The 23958-nt window shown below is 45.9% G+C and overlaps 2 protein-coding genes across 6 annotated transcripts in view; both read right to left on the bottom strand.

Annotated features, from left to right (window-relative positions):
* Positions 1–7947, bottom strand: part of LLGL2 (LLGL scribble cell polarity complex component 2) — a 34629-nt gene extending 26682 nt beyond the window's left edge. Inside the window, exons 1-3 of one of the 4 annotated variants that reach the window (XM_090121781.1) lie at positions 7774–7917; positions 6624–6693; positions 299–396 (exon numbers count right to left, since the gene is read on the bottom strand). In XM_090121781.1, the coding sequence (XP_089977907.1) occupies positions 299–373 (75 nt within the window). In that variant the 5' untranslated portion in view covers positions 374–396; positions 6624–6693; positions 7774–7917. Of the gene's footprint in view, positions 1–298; positions 397–6623; positions 6694–7514; positions 7536–7773 lie in introns of those variants that run through there. The other 3 variants (XM_031598609.2, XM_031598610.2, XM_090121780.1) reach the window with 3 other exon arrangements.
* Positions 7948–9574: 1627 nt separating this feature from the next.
* Positions 9575–18477, bottom strand: TSEN54 (tRNA splicing endonuclease subunit 54). 2 transcript variants are annotated; one of them, XM_031598612.2, is made up of 11 exons: positions 18410–18477; positions 18148–18282; positions 17361–17424; positions 17140–17223; positions 15891–15989; positions 15529–15581; positions 15091–15189; positions 13343–13989; positions 12716–12776; positions 11906–12022; positions 9575–10870 (listed from the first exon to the last, which is right to left on the bottom strand). In XM_031598612.2, the coding sequence occupies exons 1-11, from the start codon at positions 18436–18438 to the stop codon at positions 10720–10722; spliced, it is 1539 nt and encodes a 512-aa protein (XP_031454472.2). In that variant the 5' UTR covers positions 18439–18477; the 3' UTR covers positions 9575–10719. The 2 variants fall into 2 exon arrangements, with proteins under 2 accessions (XP_031454472.2, XP_089977908.1); XM_090121782.1 differs by lacking the exons at positions 17361–17424; positions 18410–18477 and having other exon boundaries at positions 18148–18284.
* Positions 18478–23958: the final 5481 nt, after the last annotated feature.

The raw sequence follows: 23958 nt of genomic DNA, 5'->3' as shown, positions 1-23958 counted from the left end.
CTCTTCTTCCAGTAAGTGCCACTCAGCTGCAAGACAGCATCATTTTGCTTAAAAAAAAAAAAAAAAAAAAAAAAAAGCCAGAATTGAGAACATGCTCTTAAGCATAAAGAAAATTAGTCAGGTTCATCAGAGGGAAAAAAAAAACATACAGTACAGAAAACTAAAACAAACCATTTCTCCTAAATTTAACTTTTCCACCCACACTCAAGTAGTTTTTCCTTCGCTTTATACTGTGCAATGGCTCTGGATTGATTTGCTTTGTACACATATCTCTTGAAGTTCAAGGATAGCACTGTACCTTGTTAAACTGGAAGAGTTCGCGCTTGAGCCTCTCTCTTACTGGATCATGTCCAGGTCTTAAGAACCTTCTCATTGTCCCCGCTTGCACCAAAAATCCTAACAAACAAAGAAAAGACACGTAAATAAAAGCAGCTTGAGAAAATAAGCAAGCAGAAGCAGGTTATTTTGGTTCAGCATTTAAAACAAATCAGCCCGAGCAGGATGAGAAAACACAGCTATAGAGTAACTAACACCTGATAGCACTGCAGAACTTCATCTCTAGTGGCAGGGCTTCCTTATCCAATGCCTATCTCACATAGCTGAGACAAAGAAGTACAGATGAATCAACGGTATTTCAGAAGACTTTACACTGCCATTTTGTGATCACTTCAGCCAGCTTTATCCAAAGAGCCAAGCAAAACTGCAGCAGTTGCTTAAACATTTAGACAAACCCTATCTAAAGATCAGCTCCCAGGCTCACAGCATTATTGACTAGAATCAGTTTTCACCCCAGGTAACCCTCTGGCTACTGAGCTAAGAAGATAAAGAATCGCATTTTCAGCCCACTCCATGGGTATGGCAGAAAGGGCACAGAGCCGCCTGCAGGGTAGCACCATTAATTATTAACCTGCTTTTGTAAAGTATCAAAGACTAACTTCCCTGCTGAAGGTGGGGGCAGGAGAAGGAAATCTTGCACCTGCAGCCCAATGTGCAGTTAGAAGCACAAGCCTTTTGGTTCATCTCATTGCCTTGCCTCTCACAACTGCAGAAGTATCCAAGCAGGGTAAATTAGGCAGACTGACTTGCCATCTAGCAGTCATGCAGTTGGTACCAACTTACAGCCTCATACTCTGTGCAGCTCAAGAGATCCTTTGTCACATCTCTCCTCTGCATTTGTGCTAAGCTCTACCAAGTCAAGAGCAAAAGTTTGAATCACATCCTGACAACTTATTAGGTAGGTAGGACCACCATTCCCACATCTTTCATAGAATCATAGAACTGCTTCAGTTGGAAGGGACCTGTGAAGGCCTTCTGGTCTGCTTCCTGCCTGCCACAAACAGGGACACCTACAGTTCAGTCACAGAGCCCTGCCTAACCTGACTTTGAATATCTCCAGGATGGGGCATCCACCAGCTCTCTGGGCAATCTATTCCAGTTTCGTAAGTTCCAGTGCTCAGACAGCTCAGCTTTTCACAAAACAGATGCTGGACACTCCAGTCAGTATTTCTTTAATTCACTGGGCAGGAAATCACAGTAATATTGCAGCTACTCTGCACACAACTAACACGTGCATGGTGAGAGCCAGAACTTTTGAGAAGCAGTGAGAAATCAGTACAGACATCCTACAGTAAGCCATGTCAGAAAAAATACAAGCACACAAGGCAGGGAGGAGGGGTACTAGGCTAGTGTCACAAGAGGCTGAGAAGGACCGGGATCGCTGATGGGACTACCAGAGCAAGACCGGGCCTTGGGCCTTTGATTCAGGCAGAGGTGTTGGATGGGTAACAGAGAATCCAGCTTTCTTGGCCCATCAGCATAGAATCCGGCAAAGAAAGTGGCTGGCTATCCGTGTGTTGCTACCAATAATAGCCTAATGGCTAATAACTTAAATCAGCCATCCACTACTGAGGGCTTGAATTGCTTTTTCAAATGGCTTTTAACAAGGCCTTACCGACCCTGAAGAACACACAGAAAGAAAAATTACAAACAGAGCACTCTCCAGCCATACCCCTTCAGAAAGACCCCAAGCTAGAAGCCACGTTGTTTTGTTGTATTATTCCCTTATTACCTTCCCTACCCACTCTCTAAAATCTCCACGTACTTGTGTGGTAGTGAGGGTCTGGCGCCCGGAAGATATCGCGTTGTACTCCCGACAGGGTCCCCCTCCCGATAGCCAATAGCGCTCAGTGCCCAGGTTATATAAGGCTGTTTTTCCCGCCAATAAACACCATTTGCCGTCCACCACATTGGTGTCAGCGAGCCGATGGACCGAGAGACCTGGGATTGCTCGCCGTGCCGTTCCTGAACTAGGTCGCCACGCCTATGATAGGCAACAACTTGCACAGTGCTGTCCAGAGCTCACTGAGGAGACTGATGCGCAGTCCCCTTGCAGAGGACTGGGAGATCACATAGCACTAAAAAACAAGCAGGGTCACTTAATCTCCACAGGCATCTCCTCTCTGCACTAAGAAGGGTGATTCTTTGCCAGGCAGCTGTAGGCATCCGTCTTGGTGAACAGTGTGTTTAACAGTAGCTGGAATGAAGAACGTGCACAGAAACATAGGGAATCCTTTCAAAGAGAGGAAGAAGTGTGTGGTTTACTTGGGAAGTATATCTTCCTACAACAATTTAGATACCTGAAGTGAAATTTCAAGGTTTGTATCAGACCATAGGTCATCTGTAAAGAACTTTCACCAGGTGGATGTTCCAGAGAGAAAGAGGGACATCTACAGCACAGCGACAAGCTGCTGTGCTAGGCAAGGAGAGCAAATCACACCCATGCGTAACACACAGCTTGCCCCTAGCCAGACAAGGAAACTGCCAGAAACACACCCTTTCCCACTGTCAATCAATGTCCCAGACCTGTTAAACTAGGCAAACCTACAGAGAAACTGCTAATTACGCTTCTGACTTTAGGAAAGAGCCCTCCTCAGCTACGACAGCAGATAAACTTACAATTAGCAGCAACATAAAAAGAAGAGTGGGCTTGATTTGAGAGTCACTACTTTGTATTTAACACTCTGGTAGAACGTTTTATCATGAAATATTAACTGCATCTAGAAGCATGCTGTTTTAACTTGCTTATGCAAGAGATATAGCATACATGCTCCAGCCCACAACAACTTGCTCAACTGGCTAAGGAGCATAGTAGTTCACAGAACAAAACAGTAAATCACTTGGAGAAAACGTCATCCTGGCAAGATGATGTGTTCCTTACAAGTCAGCTTCCATTGCTAGTATCAGGGATTCATGCCTGACCAAAGAACTCCTGAGTGTCACAGTATGAGAGAAGATGAGAGGAAGAAGTAGCTTTGAGCAAGCTGGGAAGGAACAGCTAAGAGAAATACATGCACTGTAGCACAGGTTGACAAGACTCTTGTCAATGAGGAGAACCTTCCTTTTAAACAATAAATACTTCTTCTGATTTTGGTAAAAACAAAAAGATTGCTCAGTTGGTATAATCTTATCTTCCAGATGCACATTTACATATTAGCAGACCAGTTTCTCTCCCACACGCCTTTCTCGTCTTACATAAAGTTGCAGTTCCATTTGCTCTGTGGTTATCTGCCAGTCAGCATTTACAGTCATATGGTAGCCATTGTGGCTACCAGTAGCTGGAGAGAAATTCTCCAGTAGCCTCTGAAGCCATGCCAGGTCTGCATGTTCTTGTTTTCCAGGAAGACAATTCTTTAGGCTTTCAAAATTAGCCTCTTAACCAGAAACTATATGCAACATTATCTTTTAAGAAGTATTGAGGTCAGTCTGTTTATAGGCAACAATAGCCCAAAGCTGAGTCAGTCCCAGTTTTGCTCACACTGAGTACACAGACACCTGACAGGAAAGCTCAAAGCATGCTGTATATTGAACTCTTTCAGCTCTGTTAGCATGCTTGGCTAAATGCAGTGAGGTACTCTTCTTCACCTCATTTAATTAGATCCAGCCACAAAACAAATACTCTTCACTATTCACACAGAAAAGCAAAAAGAGATGCTAGAGTTAGTGTTAATACAAATTGCAAGATGATCCTGTTGCCAATAACAGGCTGAGAGTTAACACTGAAACCAGACTTCATTCTGGCTTCTTTGCTTAGCTCAGTTCACTTCAGACATTGAGATTTATGGCAAGTACACATGGCAGGTCCCATGACAGACCCATACTCAACAATGAATATGTCCTAGGTAAAGCAGTAACTGTTACTCGCTGCTGTGTGTTAGCATTCCCACTGCAGAGCTCTACATTTTGCTTTGTCTTCATTGCTTCAGCATGTGGCCATGCGTCTTGGTGCCCATGCACAGCTTGCTGAGACACTCTGAATTTTCTCAGTCATCTAGGCTGCGAGGGAATCACTCTTTGTAGAAGTCTTTTGCAATTTTTGCTCTCATCCTATTATGACAGTGAAAGATCCATCCACAACAGTAAGAGAACTGACACTTTAAATCTCAATCACACAAGCTAATCCAGTCTTACAAGATGAGGAAGCCCAGGTCAGAAGTTTTTCATACACAGTATTAAAGGTAGACATGGTCCCAAGTTAAGCCATACTTGTAATAAGTACTTTGTTCAGGTAAGAAAGTTGCAAATTACTGTCTGTTAGCGTCCTCAATGACCTTTACTTAATTTGAACCAGACCAACATCTTTCTCAAAAAGGAATCAAACATCTCAAGTACTTCTGAATCTTGTCATGCTTTAGGTTTCTTCCTGCTTTTTGTTCTTTCCTTCTCTACCACTCTTTCCTGTTTACAGATCCTGAAAGAGAGAACTTCTACCTACACATTTGATAATACTTTATAAGCCCTGCTAAAATAAGAGTCCTTATCAAAAAGCTTTGTTTGAACTACAAGCAAACAGTAACCACCACAGCCTTGTCTGATCTTGGCCTCCTCCTCCTTGCCCCCAGAAATGTTAACAACAGTAACAAAACAAAGGCTGGATCAATTTCACAGGAAAAAGCTACTCCTCAGTACCAGTTGTACTGGAATTAACAAAGTCAGCATTATTTAAATATTAGCATTATTAAATTTATTGATTCCAGAAAGCCATTAGACTTATCAGACATCAATTTCTATGAAATTAAAAGTTTTAGATTGAAATCAATAAAACAATCCCTATTATTTATTAAATTGGGCTGTCACTGTGAAGTTAATCTCTATAATCTTGTTTGGCTATGACACAGTATCAAAACATATATTGAAGTACAAAACACAAGCCAAGCAGAATAGGTAGAGCAAGTGAAGGAGCAGTTGCAGTTGGTAGAAAGCTTAGAAGCACAAGATACTCTCTCCTCTCCCCAGAATCAGGCTTCTCCAAGAAGATGCTTTGACAGCATTACTTTTACATCTGAGACCCATACATAAGCCTCCCTTGCACAACATAAGTGCTGATAACTGTTAGCACCCCAGCATTTGCAGCTTTACAGAAACGGGGGAGTAACCAGATGCAACTTGCATACATTAGTCAGGCAGCAGAAAGGCAAACTGAAAGATCCTCCTGAAAAAAGGATTTATTTTTGTGAACCTAGAGTTAAATGAACAACCAAACAGACTGTGCAGGTAGCCATCCTCCCAAAACAGAAAGAATATTAGTAAGAATTGGATGGATTCTCCAATAATCCTTCTAAAATAACTGAGAAACAAACATACAAATCAGAGAAGTTCAGGTACTCTCACAGCTTTGTGTTTGGTTACCAGAGAGCTCCTATTTGCAATCAGTTTACTAACTGTGCATATCTCCTGTGTCATTATGGCTCCTATTGTATTTTCCTTGTCATAGGAGCATGACATCATGAAATTGCTGTAGAAGAACAAAGTCTTTGCACTGGACAACACCACTGCACATCATGCAAAACTCTTTTGTCTACTTCTACTAATAAGCATAATTCAGATGGCTTGTAGTTTTGGAATAGCACCTTACATGCCAAACATAGTGGGTCAGTAGAGCAAGCCACAAAGTTCTTTGTAAAGCTACACAGGAACATCTAGCAAGAAGAAACTTTCTGATGATCAATTGTTTTTTCCACAGAATTTCTGCACAGAAATAAATCTTCCAGTTACTGCCAGCTCCCCCTTCAATAAACCACTTTAAATGAAGATCAAGTTCCTAGCAGCATCACGCACTCTTATTGGCGTGTATGAACCACACTACTTACATATGTTTAAATCCTCTAACATCTCTCAAGCCAAAACATTCTTGAGGAAAAATACCCACAGCAGTCCCATACATAGTTTAACATACTAATTACAATATCGTACCAGAAGACAACTAGAAGATATAAGTTTCCCTGAACAAATTTAACTCCTCCAATAGTTTTCTGAAGAAAGAATTGGAGTTGGAGCAGATGCAATCTGTACAAAACTAAGTAAAAAATGATGTTCCTCAGCACTGTCCTACAAAAACGTTTGAGAATTCTTTTCCCATTTTCTTACCACAAACTGAATGGAGCACTTCAAGCTATACAGATTGCCTTTGCCCCCTCCATCAGCCAGGCTCCCTTTACAAGCAATGTGTCAGCATGCACAGAGAAGCCTTAGGATGCACCACAGCTTTGCATTCTGCTTGCCAGAAGTCCCAGCTTCCCAAATCAAAGGTAAAAGCAGTAGGCAGCCTGCTTTGAGCATTGATTCACCTGGGACTTGGTACAGCAAGATATTCCAGTTGATTGAAGTAGCCTCAGAGGAATACAAAAAGCAGCCTTCCTATCAAGTAAGACATCACAATGGACAATTTTCATTATCCGAGACAAGTTCTCATCGTTATCCTCATCTAAGCATAAAGCTCTGTGTCCCAGCAGGAATGCAGACCCTCGAGTCCACTTCAGCTGTTCTGCTCTACTAACACCACTATGCATAAACACACAAAACTCTCCCCAAAGCTAAGGCTAAGCCTCTCCTCCAAGAGGCAAGATGTCAGCAACCACTTTGTTCCACTACCACAACTGCAGGTAACTTGAGACAAAGCCAAACAACTCTCCTCATCTCACCATCTTGTCTCACCTGCTCCAGGCTGGTTAGAAGCAGCACACCCCCTCACTCAGCAAGCTCTTTAGAGAAGAAAATACAAAGTAATACAATCTATATAGTACTGGAAAGGTAGTAATTGAACATCCCAAAGCGTGCATGACAGTTCTTATTTGTTACTTGTCCTCAGAGGAGCTGCAGCATTAAGAGTACCACAAAAGAGGGCTGCAGCCACATCCCTTCTCGCTGAAGGCTGAGGCTCAGGTCGCAGCAGCGGCACGGGACCATCCAGGAGCACAGCAAGGTGGTCATGGCTCCTGTAGGGACAGCTTTCCCAGCATGGCCGGGCACCAGCAACCGCTTGGCCCACAACCCACTCGTGGTAAGGGCTAGGACAGGAAGTTTGGAGTAAGCTGCCACAGCGACTACCTCAAGAAAATCCCAGAACGTAAAGCTCCCAGTCCCTCTGGTAGCAGTCCCCAGCTGCACGCTCAGTTCAGAGTAAACATAATAAATCAAACTCGACAAGCAAGAAAAAAAAAAAAAACCTATAAGCCCACCAGTGCCTGAACTTTCACGGGCGAGCTGAGCCCGTGTCCTGGGCAAAGGGGACTCCCAGCGCAGCGGACGCGTACGCCGCGAGCACCTGCCGGTCCCGCCGGAAAGGTTCCGGAGCAAAGCCCGCAGGGCACCGCGGTGCCTGGGTGGGGCCACGGGCACAGGCTCGGCTGCCGGCCCAGCCCTCCGAGAGACCCCCCGCAACCGGACCCCACGCGGGAAGCCGAAGCCCGGCCCGGGCAGCCCATCCGCCGCGCTCACCTGCGGAGGGAAGGGGGGAGAGGGGGACCTGGGCCGGGCCGAGCCGCGCCGCGCCGCCCTGGCCTCGCTTCGCTCCGCGCTCGTTCCCCCTTCTCTGCGCGGCGGCGGCCTCACTGGGCACCTCTGGGAGGGGTGCGGCAGGGCGGGGCCTCGCGTGCAAACTGCGCTCCGGGGGCGGAGCTCCGCCTGTAAGCCACGCCCCTCCGGAGGAGCTCCGCATGCAAATCATCGCATCTGCGGCCTCTTCCATCCGCCGCGGGCATGGCTATCATAGAACACCTCCAGTACTATCACAGAATCACAAGGTTTCTCCTTATGTTTAAATAACCAGTTCAGCTCTCAGCCTGCTTCGAGCCAATCGGAAAGCAGCTGCTGCAGACACCGCCCTATGGACAGTCCCTACTCCTCTCACCCCCCCCAGCTCACAAGCAGCACCCCCAGTGGGCTCAGGTAGGTGCGGACGTGTGTGGAGCAAGGAGGGAGTCAGGGCCAGAAAAGCCTGTTTCATGCTGCTTCTGCTCTGCTTATCAGGGAGCCCTGCACAGGGCAGCGACACAGGACAAAGCCAGGCAAAGACTCCAACCCATAATGAGCTGCAAAAATGAAAGGGATGGGAAGACTTAATAGGAATTTGAAGTGAAGCCTTAGTTGGATAGAGCAACAGAACTGCTGCTATCTTGTTACCCAACTCTATTGCTGACAGTCTGTCTCCTATTACAAGGAGCTTGGCAACAAATGACTAGTTATGTGACAGTGCAGTAACAGGTGGAAGTCTGCAACCGTGAAAAGTTAATTACCTTTGATAAGGGCTAACCGTCAGTATTTCAACCCAGCTTCCAAAGGTGAAGGTTTTAATTTAAACTACTTGCTTCCATCATCACCTTGCAACATCCTGTCAATCCCCACCATAGGCCAAAATGAAGCAGTGGTATCAGTCTGCATCGTAATCTCAACCAGGTAGACATTGTCTGATGTTGTGGTGCTGAGCAAGGCAGCCAGTTTCTCAATCCTCCCTGCAGTGATTATTAAGTTGTAATTGTTTTGTGCTGAATCAGGCAGTCTCTGCCCCAGTGAAACTCTAGGGCTCTTGAAACCTTGAAACTAGGTGGCTCTTGTAGAATTCCTCAGTGCAATGCCACTTTGGCATAAACAGATGGGACTGACTGAAATCAACATGAATGAGTTTGACCTAATTCCAGGACAAACAAGAACCCTATGTCAGACTGGAGCTGTCCTGTGTCTGTTCTTAGAAATTCTCTTCCCACTGCCTTTTAATCTGCAAAACAGTCTGAGTGAGTGCTGAAGGCACAGACTGGAACTGCCAACTGCCCCAGCTTCTAAGGAGGACTACCAAAGCAAAAGCACAGCCTCCAGGCAGAGAAGAGGAGTTTGTGTAGGACGAGCTGTCAGACCCTTACCGTAGCAAAGTCCTGCTGAATTCCAGCATTCCAGGTAACACGAGTGAGTGAATGATGCAGGAACAAGAACAGTGCTTGCAGCAGATTGCTGCCACTCTGAGCTACAATACTTACAACCGCACAGGAGGAAGATCACAAGGTGTTGTGTGCCAACAGGAACTGCATGGGGAAGCAGGCTCCTCCAGGCTCTGAGTCACACTGCCCTCCTTGGAACAAGGAAGTAGGATCCAAACACAGGCGTAGGAGTTACATAGCCTCATGGTTACAGGACTATGAGCAGGCATTCACCCAATGGTGCTACTAGGAGCCCAGCAGTTTCCCCAAAGTATCTCTCTGTGTAACTCACATTTTGGGGGAAGTTAAGAAACAGACTGAGAAGCCTGCACAATTGGAAAAGGTTCTTTATTGCTTAAACTTCTCCCCACCTCCAAAAGGAACTAAAGAAATATCACATAAGATACATCTAAAACAGCTGCTATTACACTTCTAAAGAATCCTAGATACTGAACACAGCTGGGCTCAGCACTCACTAAGCAGACTTTCTGGCACCTGACACTGGTACTTTTGCATAGATTCTAAAGCAAATTTGGTACCTGGATATAACACTCACATGATAAGGCCTTGAAAGCAACAATGTCCTTGGTTCGGAGCACAACAGCCACAGGCCTGGAAGGCTCAGAAGGTACTTCTACCTTCTTTCTCTACACAGGGATCTCTCACTTGAGAAACACAAATAAAAGTCCACAGCCAGAAAAGAGGACATCAGGTTAAAACAGGGGCTGCAGTGAAGCCATGCTAAGACTAACAGATACAGCATGCCAATACTGGTGGTATAACTCTAATATGGCATAATGCTGTACAGTCAAAATACATCTCAGCCCAACTGCAACAGCAGGAGGCTAGGCACCATCTGCAGTATTCTGGGGCCTTCTGCAGTCTCTGAGTAATGAGATAGTGTGCAAGGTACTAAGTTTCCAGCTCTCAAGTGCCTGAAAATTTTTTATCAGGGTGGCTGAATTTTATGGCTGTTTCATTTTCAACTATTGGATAAGATTCTGATCTGTTGGAGCAAACAAATGATGGAGGCTCAGGACACCACCACTGATCTGATCAGCTTTTTCTGCCCTTGGCTGATGTCAGTGACTCCAATTGCTCAGCTGGCCTAGCATGGTGGTTCCTAGAATATAATAAGGGCTTTACAGCAGTAGAGCGCTTTCTAATGTTCCACAGATCAGCCATGACACAGGAAAGGCAGGCTAGTGGTCCAGATGAGAAAGCTGCAGAACCAACACCTTCAAGAACAGGGTGTGTACTCCAGTCCAGAAATGCCCATTGTTTTCAGTGCATTTTGCTGCCATGCATGAGCCAACTCCCATTTGGGTGAAACCTCTAACAGCAAATACAGTGCTACCACCTAAAATAACATCTGGTTACCACTGGCTCTATTTTCTGTAATATTTCATTAATCAAGAAAGCAAATCCTGAGTGAAGATCCTTCCTTCAGCCCACGCCATTTCAGTTAATGTCTTCAGTAGTTAGCATCAACTGGCAGCTTGAATTCCTTTAGCGAGTAGAAGGCAATTTCTCCATGGTCCACCAGAGCAAAGACCACTGGGACGTCCCCACTCTGATGTGTGATCTGCTTCAAAGCCCGAAGGGATGGGACTTGCTCATCAAAGCTGTAGAGAGGAAAAACAGCCCATTGCTCTCAGAGCAAGAATATATAAACAAATTTGTTCTGGTCAGCAAGAAAACAGCTCCTTCTGGTCTTAGGAGTTAGTAAACCCCTCCATCCTTTTCAAACAAAGCAGGAAGCTGCCAACCCCCCAAAAGTATGTTTTAAGTCAGGAACTGGAAGCTGTCAAATCCTTTGCCAAAAACAAAAGCATCTGCACAATTCTCTGTGCCCATAAGATGCAGCTCACAGGGCCACTGGCAAGTTGCCAACCCAATGCAATCTTAACACCTTTGTGCTTGGAAGATCTTTAGGCTACTCAGATCAAGACCTGATTTTTTTTTTTCCCCTTCTTTTAATTCTACAGAGCTTGCTCATGGATGGAAGTGTTTATGCAGCAAGGATCATCCCACTTGTCAATGACAGAGATTTTGTCAAACTGCACTACTGCCTTCCTTCCTGTCTACTACAGCTGCACAGAGTGGAAGAGGGACAGTTCTTTAATATACCAAAATTAAGATACTAGACTGGGGACAGGACTCTGTACCTACCTACAGAATTTAAGTATTAGATTCTGGATCCAGCAAGAAAGGAAAACACCTATCTTCTGTTTGTACTGATTTTAAACTTACACATGGCAAAGACTAAAATATTAAACTCATAGCCCTGGGCTTGCTCTGAGGAAGTGCTCTGCTGCAGAAAGCCACAAGGATCAGCACTGGCTGAAGATTCAGCTACCCTAAAAAACTGAGCTACTACTATGTGAGTTTCACACACATTGCTTATATAACTGTGGCTTCTTATTCCTGACTCCAGTAACACTTACAGAAAGTAACAAACAGACAACCAGATATGGTGGGTTAGCTGAGTGCAAGAACTCTACTAAAAAAAAAAAAAAACAAACCACCAACAAACTTGACTAGGATCATCCTCCTAAGAGAGGCATTCTGATGAACTATAAAGCTCACAGAATCCTGGGTCATTCACAAATCATTAGGACTTTGCAAACTTCAAATCACAGCTTAAGACCCATGGATACCTTCGAACACACATCCTGACATATGGCTTCCCAGGGTTTGTCTTCTTAAATTTGGCCACAGCATCTGCTTGATACACGTTGAAGTCTATCTTGATACTCTTCAAGTCCTCTTGTAGCCTACAGGAGAGGGAAAACATGCACATACCTAAGGGATCGAAACACCGCAGGGTAAAGATGCTGCAGATAAAGAATGAATAAAAGCTCTAGAAGCCTTGCTAGTTTGAGCCCTTTGAAAGGCTTCTCTTCTCAAGGGACTGAACCTCGGGCTGTTGTAGTTACTTTCTAGACCTTCCACTTTCTGTAATCAGATCGGAGCAAGCAGTCACTTGCCTCTCATTGCAATCCCTTGCAAAAGGTACCATCAGCAGACAGAGAAGCAAAGAACTGCTTTATCCTACCGAAACAACACACAGACAATCAACTCTTTGAGGCAGGAGCAGAACCAGAAATCCCAGAGCCTAGGCTTTAAGACCCTTGCAGGAGGGATGGCAGCACATTACAGAGATAAGTTACAGGTAAAACCCAACCAAATCTCTTGAGGACATCACCTGGCTGGCGTGCAGAAAGGGAACAGTGAGAAAAAGAGAACAACCCCAACACAATCAGCCTGGAATGCCCCATCTCTGTTACTGCAGCACTGTCCCCGACCCAGTGCTTTGTAGAAATGCCAGCACCTCACTACAGATGCAACAAAATCCCAGATAGCTCCTGTGCTGCTGTTGTGAACATCTTGCAGACCTCATAAGCAGGGACAGTCACAAGACAGGCCAGCCACAAACCCTACCAGCTACGGGCTGGCTGGGTACTAACCGGGAGGCTCCATCCAGTATGTGGGAAGGCTGCAGCACACTGATCTGCTGGCAGACTGCAGCTGGAGGGAGGAAGAACAGGAAAGAATCAGACCAGCTACTCCTGTCCCAGGGCAATCCAAGCACTCCACCACTCCCACCCACGAAAGTCTTCCTCCTCCGACAATGGCTGGCAGCACTGTCAGAGTCACCACGGGATACTTCAAATGTCTTCCTCACCTCCTCCCAGCATGCAGCCCTGAACATCCTGAAAGTGCTTTGCAACTTGCTGGCCCTGACTGCTTAATAGTCCAGCACGAAAGACTGAAATACAGCAAGATACAGAGAATGGATTAGAAGACCTCCCAAGGCCCTGTCATCCTGATATTTGAGTGGGCCACATAAAATTACAGGAGACAGAAAGGCAAGACGACAAGCTTTCTTCTCTCCCCCCAGTCCACATTCAGCTCATCTGTGCCCACTTTGCCTAGGCCTTCAAAATAAGATTTTTCTTCTCAAAGCACTACTCCCCTGAACTGATACTTAGTATCTCCAGGCCATCCCTTTTGCTGCTGCATAAACAAGCCTCTCCCAGAGCTGTGGAAGACTGAGAGTATCTGTGTCCTTAGTAGTCTCCCATAGCCCCTACCAAATGAGGTAGCTTCCTCTGGCTGCAGAAGTGGTGTGACAGCCTGGCCCCACATATGTGGTGGTTGTCTCCAAACTCTCTGCTGGCTCCTCCATCTCAAAAGAGCTTTGTATTCCTGCCAGTTGATGCAGCACCTCACTTCCCTGTCAGAATTGATACTGCTCTTGTACTTGCTGTCCTTTTCCTGCTGCTCCCTTTCCTTCTGTGACAGCTTCTCCTTTTTTTGGTTGATGCGTCTGCACCAAGATGCTGCATCAACCTCTCTTCCCAGCACATTTTCTGGCAGAAGCTTGTTGTCAGGTGAGGGCAGATGTACGCATGGCTCATCTGGGGCCACATTTGGCAAGAAGATCATAGTAAAATCCCAGCGTGGCAAATGGATGCCAGTGCTGCTCGCCTTCTGGCCTCCAGTTCCCAGACTCCAGGAGGGGCCTGGGACATTCTTTCGTCCTGTATCAAGGGGAACTGAGTTTGATGTGACAGACCGCTCCTCTCCATTGCCAGTATCCAATTCCTTCAACTGCTCTGACAATGGCTTCTCCTCCAAGGGAACACAACTGAGTTCTCCACAGTCATGTCCGCCTTTTTCACAGGTCCTTTCAGCTTTGGGAAGGTCCTCGGATACCTTATGTTTCTTCTCACATGATCTGAAGACAGAAACAGCAGCACAAAAACCATTAAGGGTTAGTGGTGATATATTATTCCTTTTAAACCCTGCTTTCTCCAATGTAATAGCAAGAATACACTCCACTGTCCTGAAGTAAGGATGGCAAGGGTGTCAGGGGTTTGCAGACAGGTCTGCAAACCCCTGACTACAACCTCATGTCTGGAAGGAAGGTGTATGCTTAACAGAAGAGGAAAAAAACCCACAATCAAACAGGCCAAAACCAAACAGAGAATGCCAGAAGTAGAATAAACACCTCAGCAGCCCTGCATGAAGTTTGACTTCCACAGTCAAGAGAATCTCAGCCTTGATTCGTATACACGCTCTCAACCCACCCTGCTGCCTCCACACATCCTGTATGCTGAGCCATGCACTTCCATGCAAACACTATGGACATCAGTTGAACTGAGCACACCTCAGATACTAGCACTACTAGGCACAAACATGTCTATCAGTATATCCTACTGGTGCCTGGCACCAGTCCCTGGCTTACAGAAAAGATGGAACAGTTCTGAAACAAGCAGTTTTATCTCCCAGTTCCAAAAACTTCACAGCTCTTTAGGCATCAATTTATTTAGTAACAGGAAAGAACCCGCAGATCAGTGTCTTCCTCCCTGATTTTTTTTTTTTTTTTTAAAGATGATGCCACCTACTGGAAATTTTTGTAATTATAATAGCAAAGTTAGTCATTACATTAGCTTCTGTTTGTATTTTTGACGACTTCTAGAGCTGATATACAAGGATCACGACCCAACTACACCCTCTGCTGTGCAATCGTAACATGCAAACTCCATCAACAAGGCATAAGATGTGCAGAATGGACACTTGTCTCTAGTCCCTCTAAAAAAGAGAGAGAAGACACCTGCTACATTTCTTCTGCACTGATCTCTCTCTGCTTCCATTCTGACATCACTCCATTTGGGAAGCTTAGCAGCATCACATTAGCCCTGGATGACATACAGATGTGACAGAAAAGAACACTGCAAAGGGTTCACAAATAGCACTGCAGTGCTTACAAATGTCACTATACAAAGTCAACGTAGCCTGGGAGAGCATGGAAGGCAGCTCTGGGCCACATCCTTACCCAGGGCTGGAACTCCTCCTCCTTTTGTGATGGTGTTTCCCAGAGCTCTTGCAATGACTTTCCAGGTTTAGTTGCCTCTCGCAGGGAGACAGGACAGTGCTGAAAGGAGACACCAACAGAGACTGAGAGCATGGCAGGGTAGAGAAAATACTCTTTTGCTCAATCTCCAGAAAACAGCAGCAAAAAACTCTTCTTCCAGGAAGAAGAAATCCACAAGAAAGACTAAAGTCATCATAAATTCACATCACATTTCATATTAGCAGTAACCTCCTCACGAGGAAAGAGGAAAAAAGGGTAGGGTGTCACTTTTAGCCTTTAGACAGACACAGAACACGGGGACAAATCCTCTTCTCGTTTGTTCCATGAGAGCTGCAGAGTAGGCACAGGGTTGCTCGAGGTCTTCAAAGAGGAGAAAGCAACATGGAAAGAGCTGATTACCTGGGGTTGAATCTCAGTACAATATAGCCCAGCTGCTTCAAGTGGCTGAAGACCTTGGAGTGAAGGAAAACAAGAAAATTAAGTGTCTGCCCTATCACCAAAGAACTTTCCTCACTTCTGCTGCAACTATGTAAACACTGTATTGCATGGGCAGAGGAAAAAAAAAAACTCTAAGGTTAGGAGCTAGAGTAAAGATAGGGAAACAGGAAGTGATTATCTGGAAAAAGATGAGCGGGGGTGGCAGTAGGTGGAGAAACTCAGAACAACTCCCCTTCCTGTCTACTCTGTCCCTGGGAAAGGTCACGTGGCAAAGGCTGGGCTCAGCTTCCTGCTTTCATCCTCTGCTGGAGCTCCCAACACACCTGGTAATGTAGCAGGTTCATTGCCTCCTGGGACAGCAGAATTTCATAGGCTTCCTGAACTGACATGGGCACATCTTTGTAAAAGAGCTGAAGAGAGCCCTGTGGGGATAAAGACTCATGTTTAGAGGATCACAGGGAACAAGTCTATGCAAGGTCATAGCAGCATCTTGTCACTGGGTCCTGATAGCTGGACCTAGCACCCTCCTTGCCTTCCCAAGCGCTTCCTGGATTACTACCTACAGTCCCTCCTCAACACTACGGTTTTAGCAGAGAGGTAAGAAGTTCTTATCCAAAGCTGTCAGCTCCTTGTCCGAGCACTACCCCTTAATACCACTGCATCTGCTCAACAGTTGAAATACAGTTGTTTTGGGAGATAACTTCCTTTAATTTTGAATATCTCAGTGATTCAGGACACAGCACAACAACAAAACATTTAGTACTAGCAACATGGAGAAAGCTGAGAAAGGGGAGTTGAAGGCATCCTCAGATACTACCAGTTGGTGGCTCTTTAAACATTTACTGCAGTCTCAATCCCAAAGGTAAATTTCCCTAGGCAATAACAATTAACCTTCAGAGGCTATGCCTCTATTTACAAAAACAAGCAACAAAAAACATGTAGCTGGTCTTCTCTGCTTCTGGTATGGATTCTGTACTTAGCAATTGATTTTTATTTATTTATTTATTTTAAGGTCTATTGCCAAATTGCAAAAGGCAAAAAAAACCATTCAGCTACTGCAATAAAGACTTAATATCGTTAGATGCCCATAATCTGATTACGGGCAGAAGAGCTCCCCTTTAGATTAGTGAACCTAAGCCACTGGTAACAGCTGTCTGTGAAGAGAAAACCCAGAGTTAGTACTACTTTACTAACAGTAATGCAGATAATCCAGACGCTTTCCCAGTCTCTACCATCATATCTGATATATGAGTGAGATAAAGATAATACCAACTGTATGAACTGGCTACTGATCCAACTGACATATCCTATCAATAGCATAAAGACTGCTTTAGAATGCAACAGATGAACTCACGGCCTGGAAACCAACACTGCCAACAGCGAACACGCTAAGAGACAGCACTTTGAGAACCAGAGAGAACTTATCAACTGCTCAGTTTGCAGTAACAACCAACACACATTAACTGACTTTCAACTTGAGTCAAAAGGGGAGTAAACGCCTAGCTACTACAGCTCCTTCAGTCATTCCTGAAGAGCCCAATGCTCCCATCCACACGTAAGTAGCCTACTTACACACTCCAGCAAGTACAGAGCCTCCTCAGGCAGCAGACACTGTTTGCCACGCTCTGAGAACCCCATAGTGTGCCAGAACTTCCCCTGCAACAGAAGCACAAACCTATGATGGACTTTGGCTGTTCACTGCTGACAACCATGCTCACTCCCATTTCAAGAAGCAAAAGAAGGAGTTGCCAGCAGGAGATGATGGTACTGAGTACACTCTGCAGCAGACTCACCGCAGGGGACTCCAGCTCCACAATGCCCTGTTCTGGCTTCCACACGGCTTTCACCAGATTCTCCCTGAGAAGGTTAAAAATTAGGTCTTTTTATTACCAGCATGTTTTATATCAGCCACAATCAACTCCTGTTCTAGTAACTTAACAAGGTCAAACAACAGCAAGCTTTCAGGTAGCATTTTTACAATGTAAAGCCTGAGAAAGCTGCCATTCTTTCCATCTAGCAATACTGGGTGACGATTTTATCATCACCAACTAGTTATGAGCACCTCCAGGCAACACCCAAATGTCAGCCCATACTGCAGGAAACACAGTTACATGCCTAGTACCTCAATTTCCCTGTGTCAGGGGCTGTTATATGAAAGGAACCTTAACCCTTCCAACCTCCTTCCCATTCTGAGAGCCTCCATTGCTGCTCCAGGCACGTGTTTATGGATATACAGTGGAAGACAACAGCCCACTCAGCCTTGCCTGAAAGCCACCACTCTGAAAAGCCTGTGCATCTTCGTGCAAAGGGTTTCTACCACTTAACAATAACAGAAAAACTGTTACCACGTGACTGCAGAAAAAGTGCCAGGCAGCTGCAGAGAGAAACCACGAGTTCCAGAGCACAGCAGAAGCCACCAGAACTGATGCACAAGAAGCTCCAAGAGCTGCCCGAACCGCAGCACCACTGGCACGCGGCCCGCAGGCCCATCCCATAGCACCAAGGGGCTGCGAGGGCCCATCCAAACCGGCTATGCCACCCACTGCCGCTTGGACCCAAGCTCGAGGCCCACAGACTTACGGCCGTTCCACGCGCTCCTCAGCCAGCTGCCGCCGCTGCTCCTCCAGGCACAACCGCAGACGCTCGGCCTGCCCGGCAGAGCCGTCGGGCGCGAACTCCTTCTGGCCACAGGAGCGCCGAGGGCCCCTATTCCGCCTGCGGGGAAGAAGGGAAACGGTTAGAGAGCAGCAGCACCAACACAACCACCACCAACTTTACTCATCCTCGCCTCGGCCACCGGAGCTGCACTTTTAAGGCCTTTCCCGCCCTCGCTGCCCCCTACCTCAGGCGGCGCGAGCAGCCCGGCTCCATGGCTGCACGCCGCGGGACGCCCCTTCCGCCCTCCGCGGGGCCCTAGCGCCGGCGGAACGCTACAGAGCTTAGCACGCCCCCTGGCGGCTCGGAGGGCGGTCAGAGCCGGGAACAGACGCAGTGCGGGCTCCGAAGCCGTTCGCCGGCGGTGTGAGTGGAACTGTACACCAAATTAGCAGAAAAACAGTTGGAAAAGCTGACGAGTCAAGTTAAAGGCGGGAGATCGCTATCTAATAACCTCGAAAAAGTAGTTAAATTTCATTCCAATAAAATAAACTTAGATAGTGAGAAAAAAAGCACCTTCTTCCTCCACCTCATTGTCTTAGGCAGACCACCTGATTTTTGCATAACTCAAGAATACCACATACTTTTCCTTTCAAATTCCAGTCTGTTGCCCCCTTGTTTAACTCAGTTTTTCCTTAAAGTAGAGAGGAAATGGTTTGGAAAAGGCTCTAATCCAGAATTTGCTTTTTGCACCTACTATGATTGTAAGACCCAGCAACATCAAGACTAATCTCAGTTTACATTTCTTTTCAATACTGGGATCTTAGCTATCACAGAGGGATCCAGCTGTTCACATAGGCACCAATAACACCTTCTCCCTGATAAAGCTCATCTTTTCCCAGCTGAAACCACTTAATCAGCCCTAACTGGCTGAGTCTCATTAGCTGGAAGTGGGAACTGCACTTTCTTCTCACTTATAAAGAGGTGAGCAGGGAATCTAGTTGTTTTCTTCTCTTGTGCTCAAGCAGGGATTTTTAATGTGAGCTTTCTTTATATCTGACTTGAGACTATATCTGTAGCATTCGTAGTATGGAGTTTTTTGTTCCTTTAAGTTTAGGAGGCTTTTCTTCCTTATTCTGAGTAGGTCCCAGCTGTCTTTCTTATCGAGTAGCTATATATGGCGGCAAACCTAAAATGCTACTGATGGGGAATTTCCTGGGCTCTCTGCAGTTATTCTTTGTAGCAGGGTAAAGGAAAACAGACAGATGAAAAATGTTCTTATTTGAGCTAAAATAGCAGTTGAGGAGCTGCTTAGAAAGCTGAGTGCTAGTAAAGCAACTTTGTAACCACATAGTCAGCTGAGAATTACAAGGATGGATAGGTGACCACGATCCTGGATGCTGCTAAGGAGGGAGAGAATGGGTGTGTGGTATCAGGGAGTAGAGCAGGATATGACCTTCATTGTCAGAGCAGTACGTATGGCTATGGAGGAGCTGCAAAGGAGGCTAACAGCAGATGCCAAAGCTCATTGCTTCTCCCCCATTGGAACCCTTGCCCTTCATTTAGACAAAAAACTTAACACGAGCCAGCAGTGTGCCCTTGCGGCTCGGAAGGCAAATGGGATCCTGGGCTCCATCAGAAGAGGGGTGGCCAGCAGGGACAGGGAGGTGATTGTTCCCCTCTACTCTGCTCTTGTGAGGCCCCATCTGGAATACTGCGTCCAAGTCTGGAGCCCCCAGTACAAGAAAGACAGGGAGCTGTTGGAGAGGGTCCAGAGGAGCCACAAAGATGATCAGGGGGCTGCAGCACCTCCCCTATGAGGACAGGCTGAGGGAGCTGGGCTTGTTCAGCCTGGAGAAAAGAAGGCTGCGGGGTGACCTCATTGCAGCCTTTCAGTACCTAAAGGGAGCCTACAAAGAGGAGGGGAATCAACTCTTTGAAAGGGTGAGTGACAGCAGGACAAGGGGAAATGGTTTTAAGCTGAGGGAAGGGAGATTTAGGTTGGACGTCAGGGGGAAATTCTTTACGGAGAGAGTGGTGAGGTACTGGAACAGCTGCCCAGGGAGGTTGTGGATGCCCCGTCCCTGGAGGTGTTCAAAGCCAGATTGGATGGGGCCCTGGGCAGTCTGGTCTAGCATTAGGTGGAATGGTTGGTGGCCCTGCATGTGGCAGGGGGGTTGGAGATTCATGATCCTTGAGGTCCCTTCCAACCCTGGCGATTCTGTGATTTGCTTGGAGAGACGTAATGCTAAATGCACCAACACTGCATCTCAAGAGTATATCTCAGAACAGGTAGGCTGTTCAGGCTTTGTCCACTTTTTTGTTCTTTTTTTTTTTTTTTGGGGGGGGGGGGGGTGAAGTTGAAATGACGGATCTTAAGAAGGCAGTCAGAAATGGCAGGTGAAAAGGAAAAAAATTGGACTGGAAAACAAGGGAGAGCTGAATTTGAGCCTTCTGAACAAGGCAGCTTCTTCCTGGCTCCCCTGTCTGTTGCTGACCCTAGGGTTCTGGATAGAGCAGAACTGATGTATGATAGAATGTTTTTGAGTTTTTTTTCTGTTTTCTTTTTTTTTTTAATTGTCTAATTATTACACTTAATTATATTTCTATAACCAAAATCTCAGCTCCTTGTTTTGAGAGCACTGTATTGACAACTTGAACTACTTAAGAATATAAAAAAGGGAATGTTTGGCAATTAATTCAAACAGGATTTGGCAGGCCTTAAATAGCCATTAAAGTACTTGGACTTGTGAGAACAGAAGATAATAAGGTCAGGTGTTGCAGCTTGTCTGGGGTATGTGGGACCAGTCTGCTTGAGAGCTGTTAACAAATTCCCTGCTGCTGTAGGGTGCTGGTGATGTCTGTGATTGTTACAGCAGTGCGTTACAGCAGATTGTATGGGAACAGCATTGGGAAGACTTAAATAAGAAGGGGATTTCTGAGGCAGGTTTCTGGGCTAAAGGATTAAACAGGTGAGGTGTAGGGACAAGATTTTCAAGTAACATTTGAGAACTGGACTTTGGATTAAATGCATAACAACTGTGTGTATGGTTCGCTAGCTTATGCTGTTGCCTTCTGATGGATGAGGAATAGAGGAGCTTAAATTTTTCTTTCTTCCTTCTGATGAATGTGTTGTAGTAGTGGTCTTGCTGTGATCATTCATAGTCTACAGCGTGACTGTTGGGACTCTGATCTGTGGCAGAAAAACTAGTAATAGCATCATCATTTATTGAACTAGTTAAGGCCCTAAGTGATGGCCTGAATCTGGGTTTTCAGTCACTGCTGTATGAATTTCTAGAGGTACTGTTTGACAGTTCTCTGAACATGTTTGAAATTACTTACTGAAACCTGCACATTGTTAATTATACTTGAAAAGTCAAGGAACCATGGACCAAAACCAGACTTTGTCTTACCTCAGTGATCTACTGTTCTAGGCTGGGACAAATGCTGACCTCTGGAAAGAATGGTTGAAGCTTTTCTAATTTTCCCAGTGTGCCTTGGCATGCTGTGGGTTTCTTGAGTAGATTGTCAATCTTGCACTGGGATGCCTGCCTTGAGGTAAAGGAGCCTTGCTGTTTGAAGTTCAAGGCTACAGATTACGCTTTTTGTTCAAGTTTCATAACTTCTCTGCAAGGTGTTTGTACTCCCTGTGTATTTTGAGATGTCTTCCCAGGGTTTTGGTCTGGAGAAGCACTCGCAAACCTGCAGTCTTTTGCTAAGCTTTACATAAAAGAAGTTGCCTGGTAAGGAACTGCCTTGGCGTCCCGGACTTAACATCAGCAGCAGATGTTAGAGCACTTGCTGTGGAGGTGTGTTGCAAAGTTCACATATGTACAGTAGCCCTGGGGCACCAATGAGTATTGCATGCATCAGATTCTGCCACGCATTCAGGGACTGTCCTGTATTTTTTTCCAAATAGTCAAGCTGCTCCCCACCCGCATAATGTTGCTATTTAATATTGACATAAGGTAATAGCCTGCTCCCATGCTTGGGACTGCTGTGCATGCTTGTCTAGCAGTGAGACAGCTGGGGAGACTTCTGGCTGCTTTGGGGGATAGTTTATATCCTGCTGCTCTTTGTCATCCTGGTGGCACTGAGTATTATAAGAGCAGTTGGCAGGTACCTCTGATCTGGAGCTGTGAGAGCTGTGCTTGGTTCCTAGTGGTTACTGGAACCTAGTAAACCTCATGAGGTACTTCAGCTTCCTTCAAACACCAGAGCTGAGACCTTAGCATGTGTAGTGGAAATGCTAAGTCAGGACCTGAAACAGTGATTGAGCACCTGGTGGGAAGCAGGGCCAAAGGAGCTCAGGTGCATGCAATGTATCTGAGTGACCTGAAGGGGTGGAGCCAGGATCCACCCATTCCCAGACCTCATTTAAGCATTGGCAGTGGAGGCAAGGGTGTTTTGCCAGAGATCCCTCCATACCTGAGGCCTTCTAAAGGTAAGCAGCTTTTTTTCCTTTGTTTCTGTGTCCTTGCCTGCTGCAGTTGGGCTTATCCTCACTTGCAGCCTAAGACTTTGCTACTCTATTGTTGCTGTGTTTTCCATTGTGTTACAGCATTACAGCACAAAATTTAATAGCAGGTGTCATTTCTAATATACTCCTATGAGGGTCTACATTTCTTCTCAAAGGCTTTCCCTTCATTGGAGCAGATATCTCTGTTCAGATGCTTTCAAATGCCTTATGTCAGCTAGAAGCACCAAATGACTCCCACCTCCCCAATTAGAAATGGAGGCTCCAGATGAGAACCCCTCATCAGTTAGTGACTCCTTCCCTGCACTGTGTCCCCTCCCTGACCATGCAGCAGAAAGGCTGTAGGAGGAGTGTGAGTGGACAGATGCATTGCTGTGTTCTCCTGGATGCAAGCAGAAAATGGTGTTTCTGTGTGGCCCCAGCATCAGGCAGGAGTAATGTGAAGCAAGTGGACTGGAAACAATCTGAACTTATGTTGTTCGTCTCCCACCAGTGAGTCTGTTGAATGAAATTCAATTAGCAACCAGGGAAGACTGGTAAGACACTGATTCCAACTGACTCCCAAGGGCCAGTGAGTCACCTCTCCCCACCTGGCAGTATATGCCTGCTCTCCATCATGGTTACCCAGCTGTCATGGGCAGGATTAGCTGTACAGAAGCTTCATGTGGAGATCAGTTTTTGGGGAAGGATGTCACTAACCTGCTACCTGGCAGGGCTTTGGGACCTCAATTCCAGCTTTCCCTTAGGGGTGCAACAGTGGAGCAGGCAGGATTAGATTTTATTGCCATATGTCCACAGTTTGTAAGTGGGGATGAGGATACTGTAAATGGGTTAACTGATGAGGTTGAGCCAGGAAGTGAACCCTGCAAGCACAGCCGAAGTTGATATCTGTTGATAGCTCAGGAAGTAGAAGTAAATAAACTGGGCAGTATGCCCCTTATGGGAATTAAGAGCACAGCTGTGACATGGGTTTCAGCCACACCTCAAAGGATGAGGAGGGGAACAGGAGTGGGGGAGAATAAACCCATCTGTCTTCTTGCTGTCTGATGTGGTAGCTAGCAAGCACATTAAGAAAGCGTTGGTGAAAAGAACAAAGGAAGTGTATTTCATCCAGCATGGCAGGCTCTCAAACCAAGCAACTAGCCTGAAAGGGTTCTTTCCACCATGTGTTGTGATGGTTGTGTTATTTAGATTTGGTCTCTTCTTGTGCTCCTGGATGCTTAGTTGGATTTCCTTTAGTTCATATCAAGCAAAGGAGACAAAGGGCTGCATGTGAGATGTGAGAGTGCAGGAAAACATACTGCATTATTTCTGTGCTT

Source organism: Phasianus colchicus, chromosome 20, assembly GCF_987193195.1.
Source record: "Phasianus colchicus chromosome 20, bPhaCol1.hap1.1, whole genome shotgun sequence".
Taxonomy (NCBI): Eukaryota; Metazoa; Chordata; class Aves; order Galliformes; family Phasianidae; genus Phasianus; species Phasianus colchicus.
The sequence above is the reverse complement of the archived record's forward strand: the minus strand, read 5'-3'. Positions and strand labels throughout refer to the sequence as shown.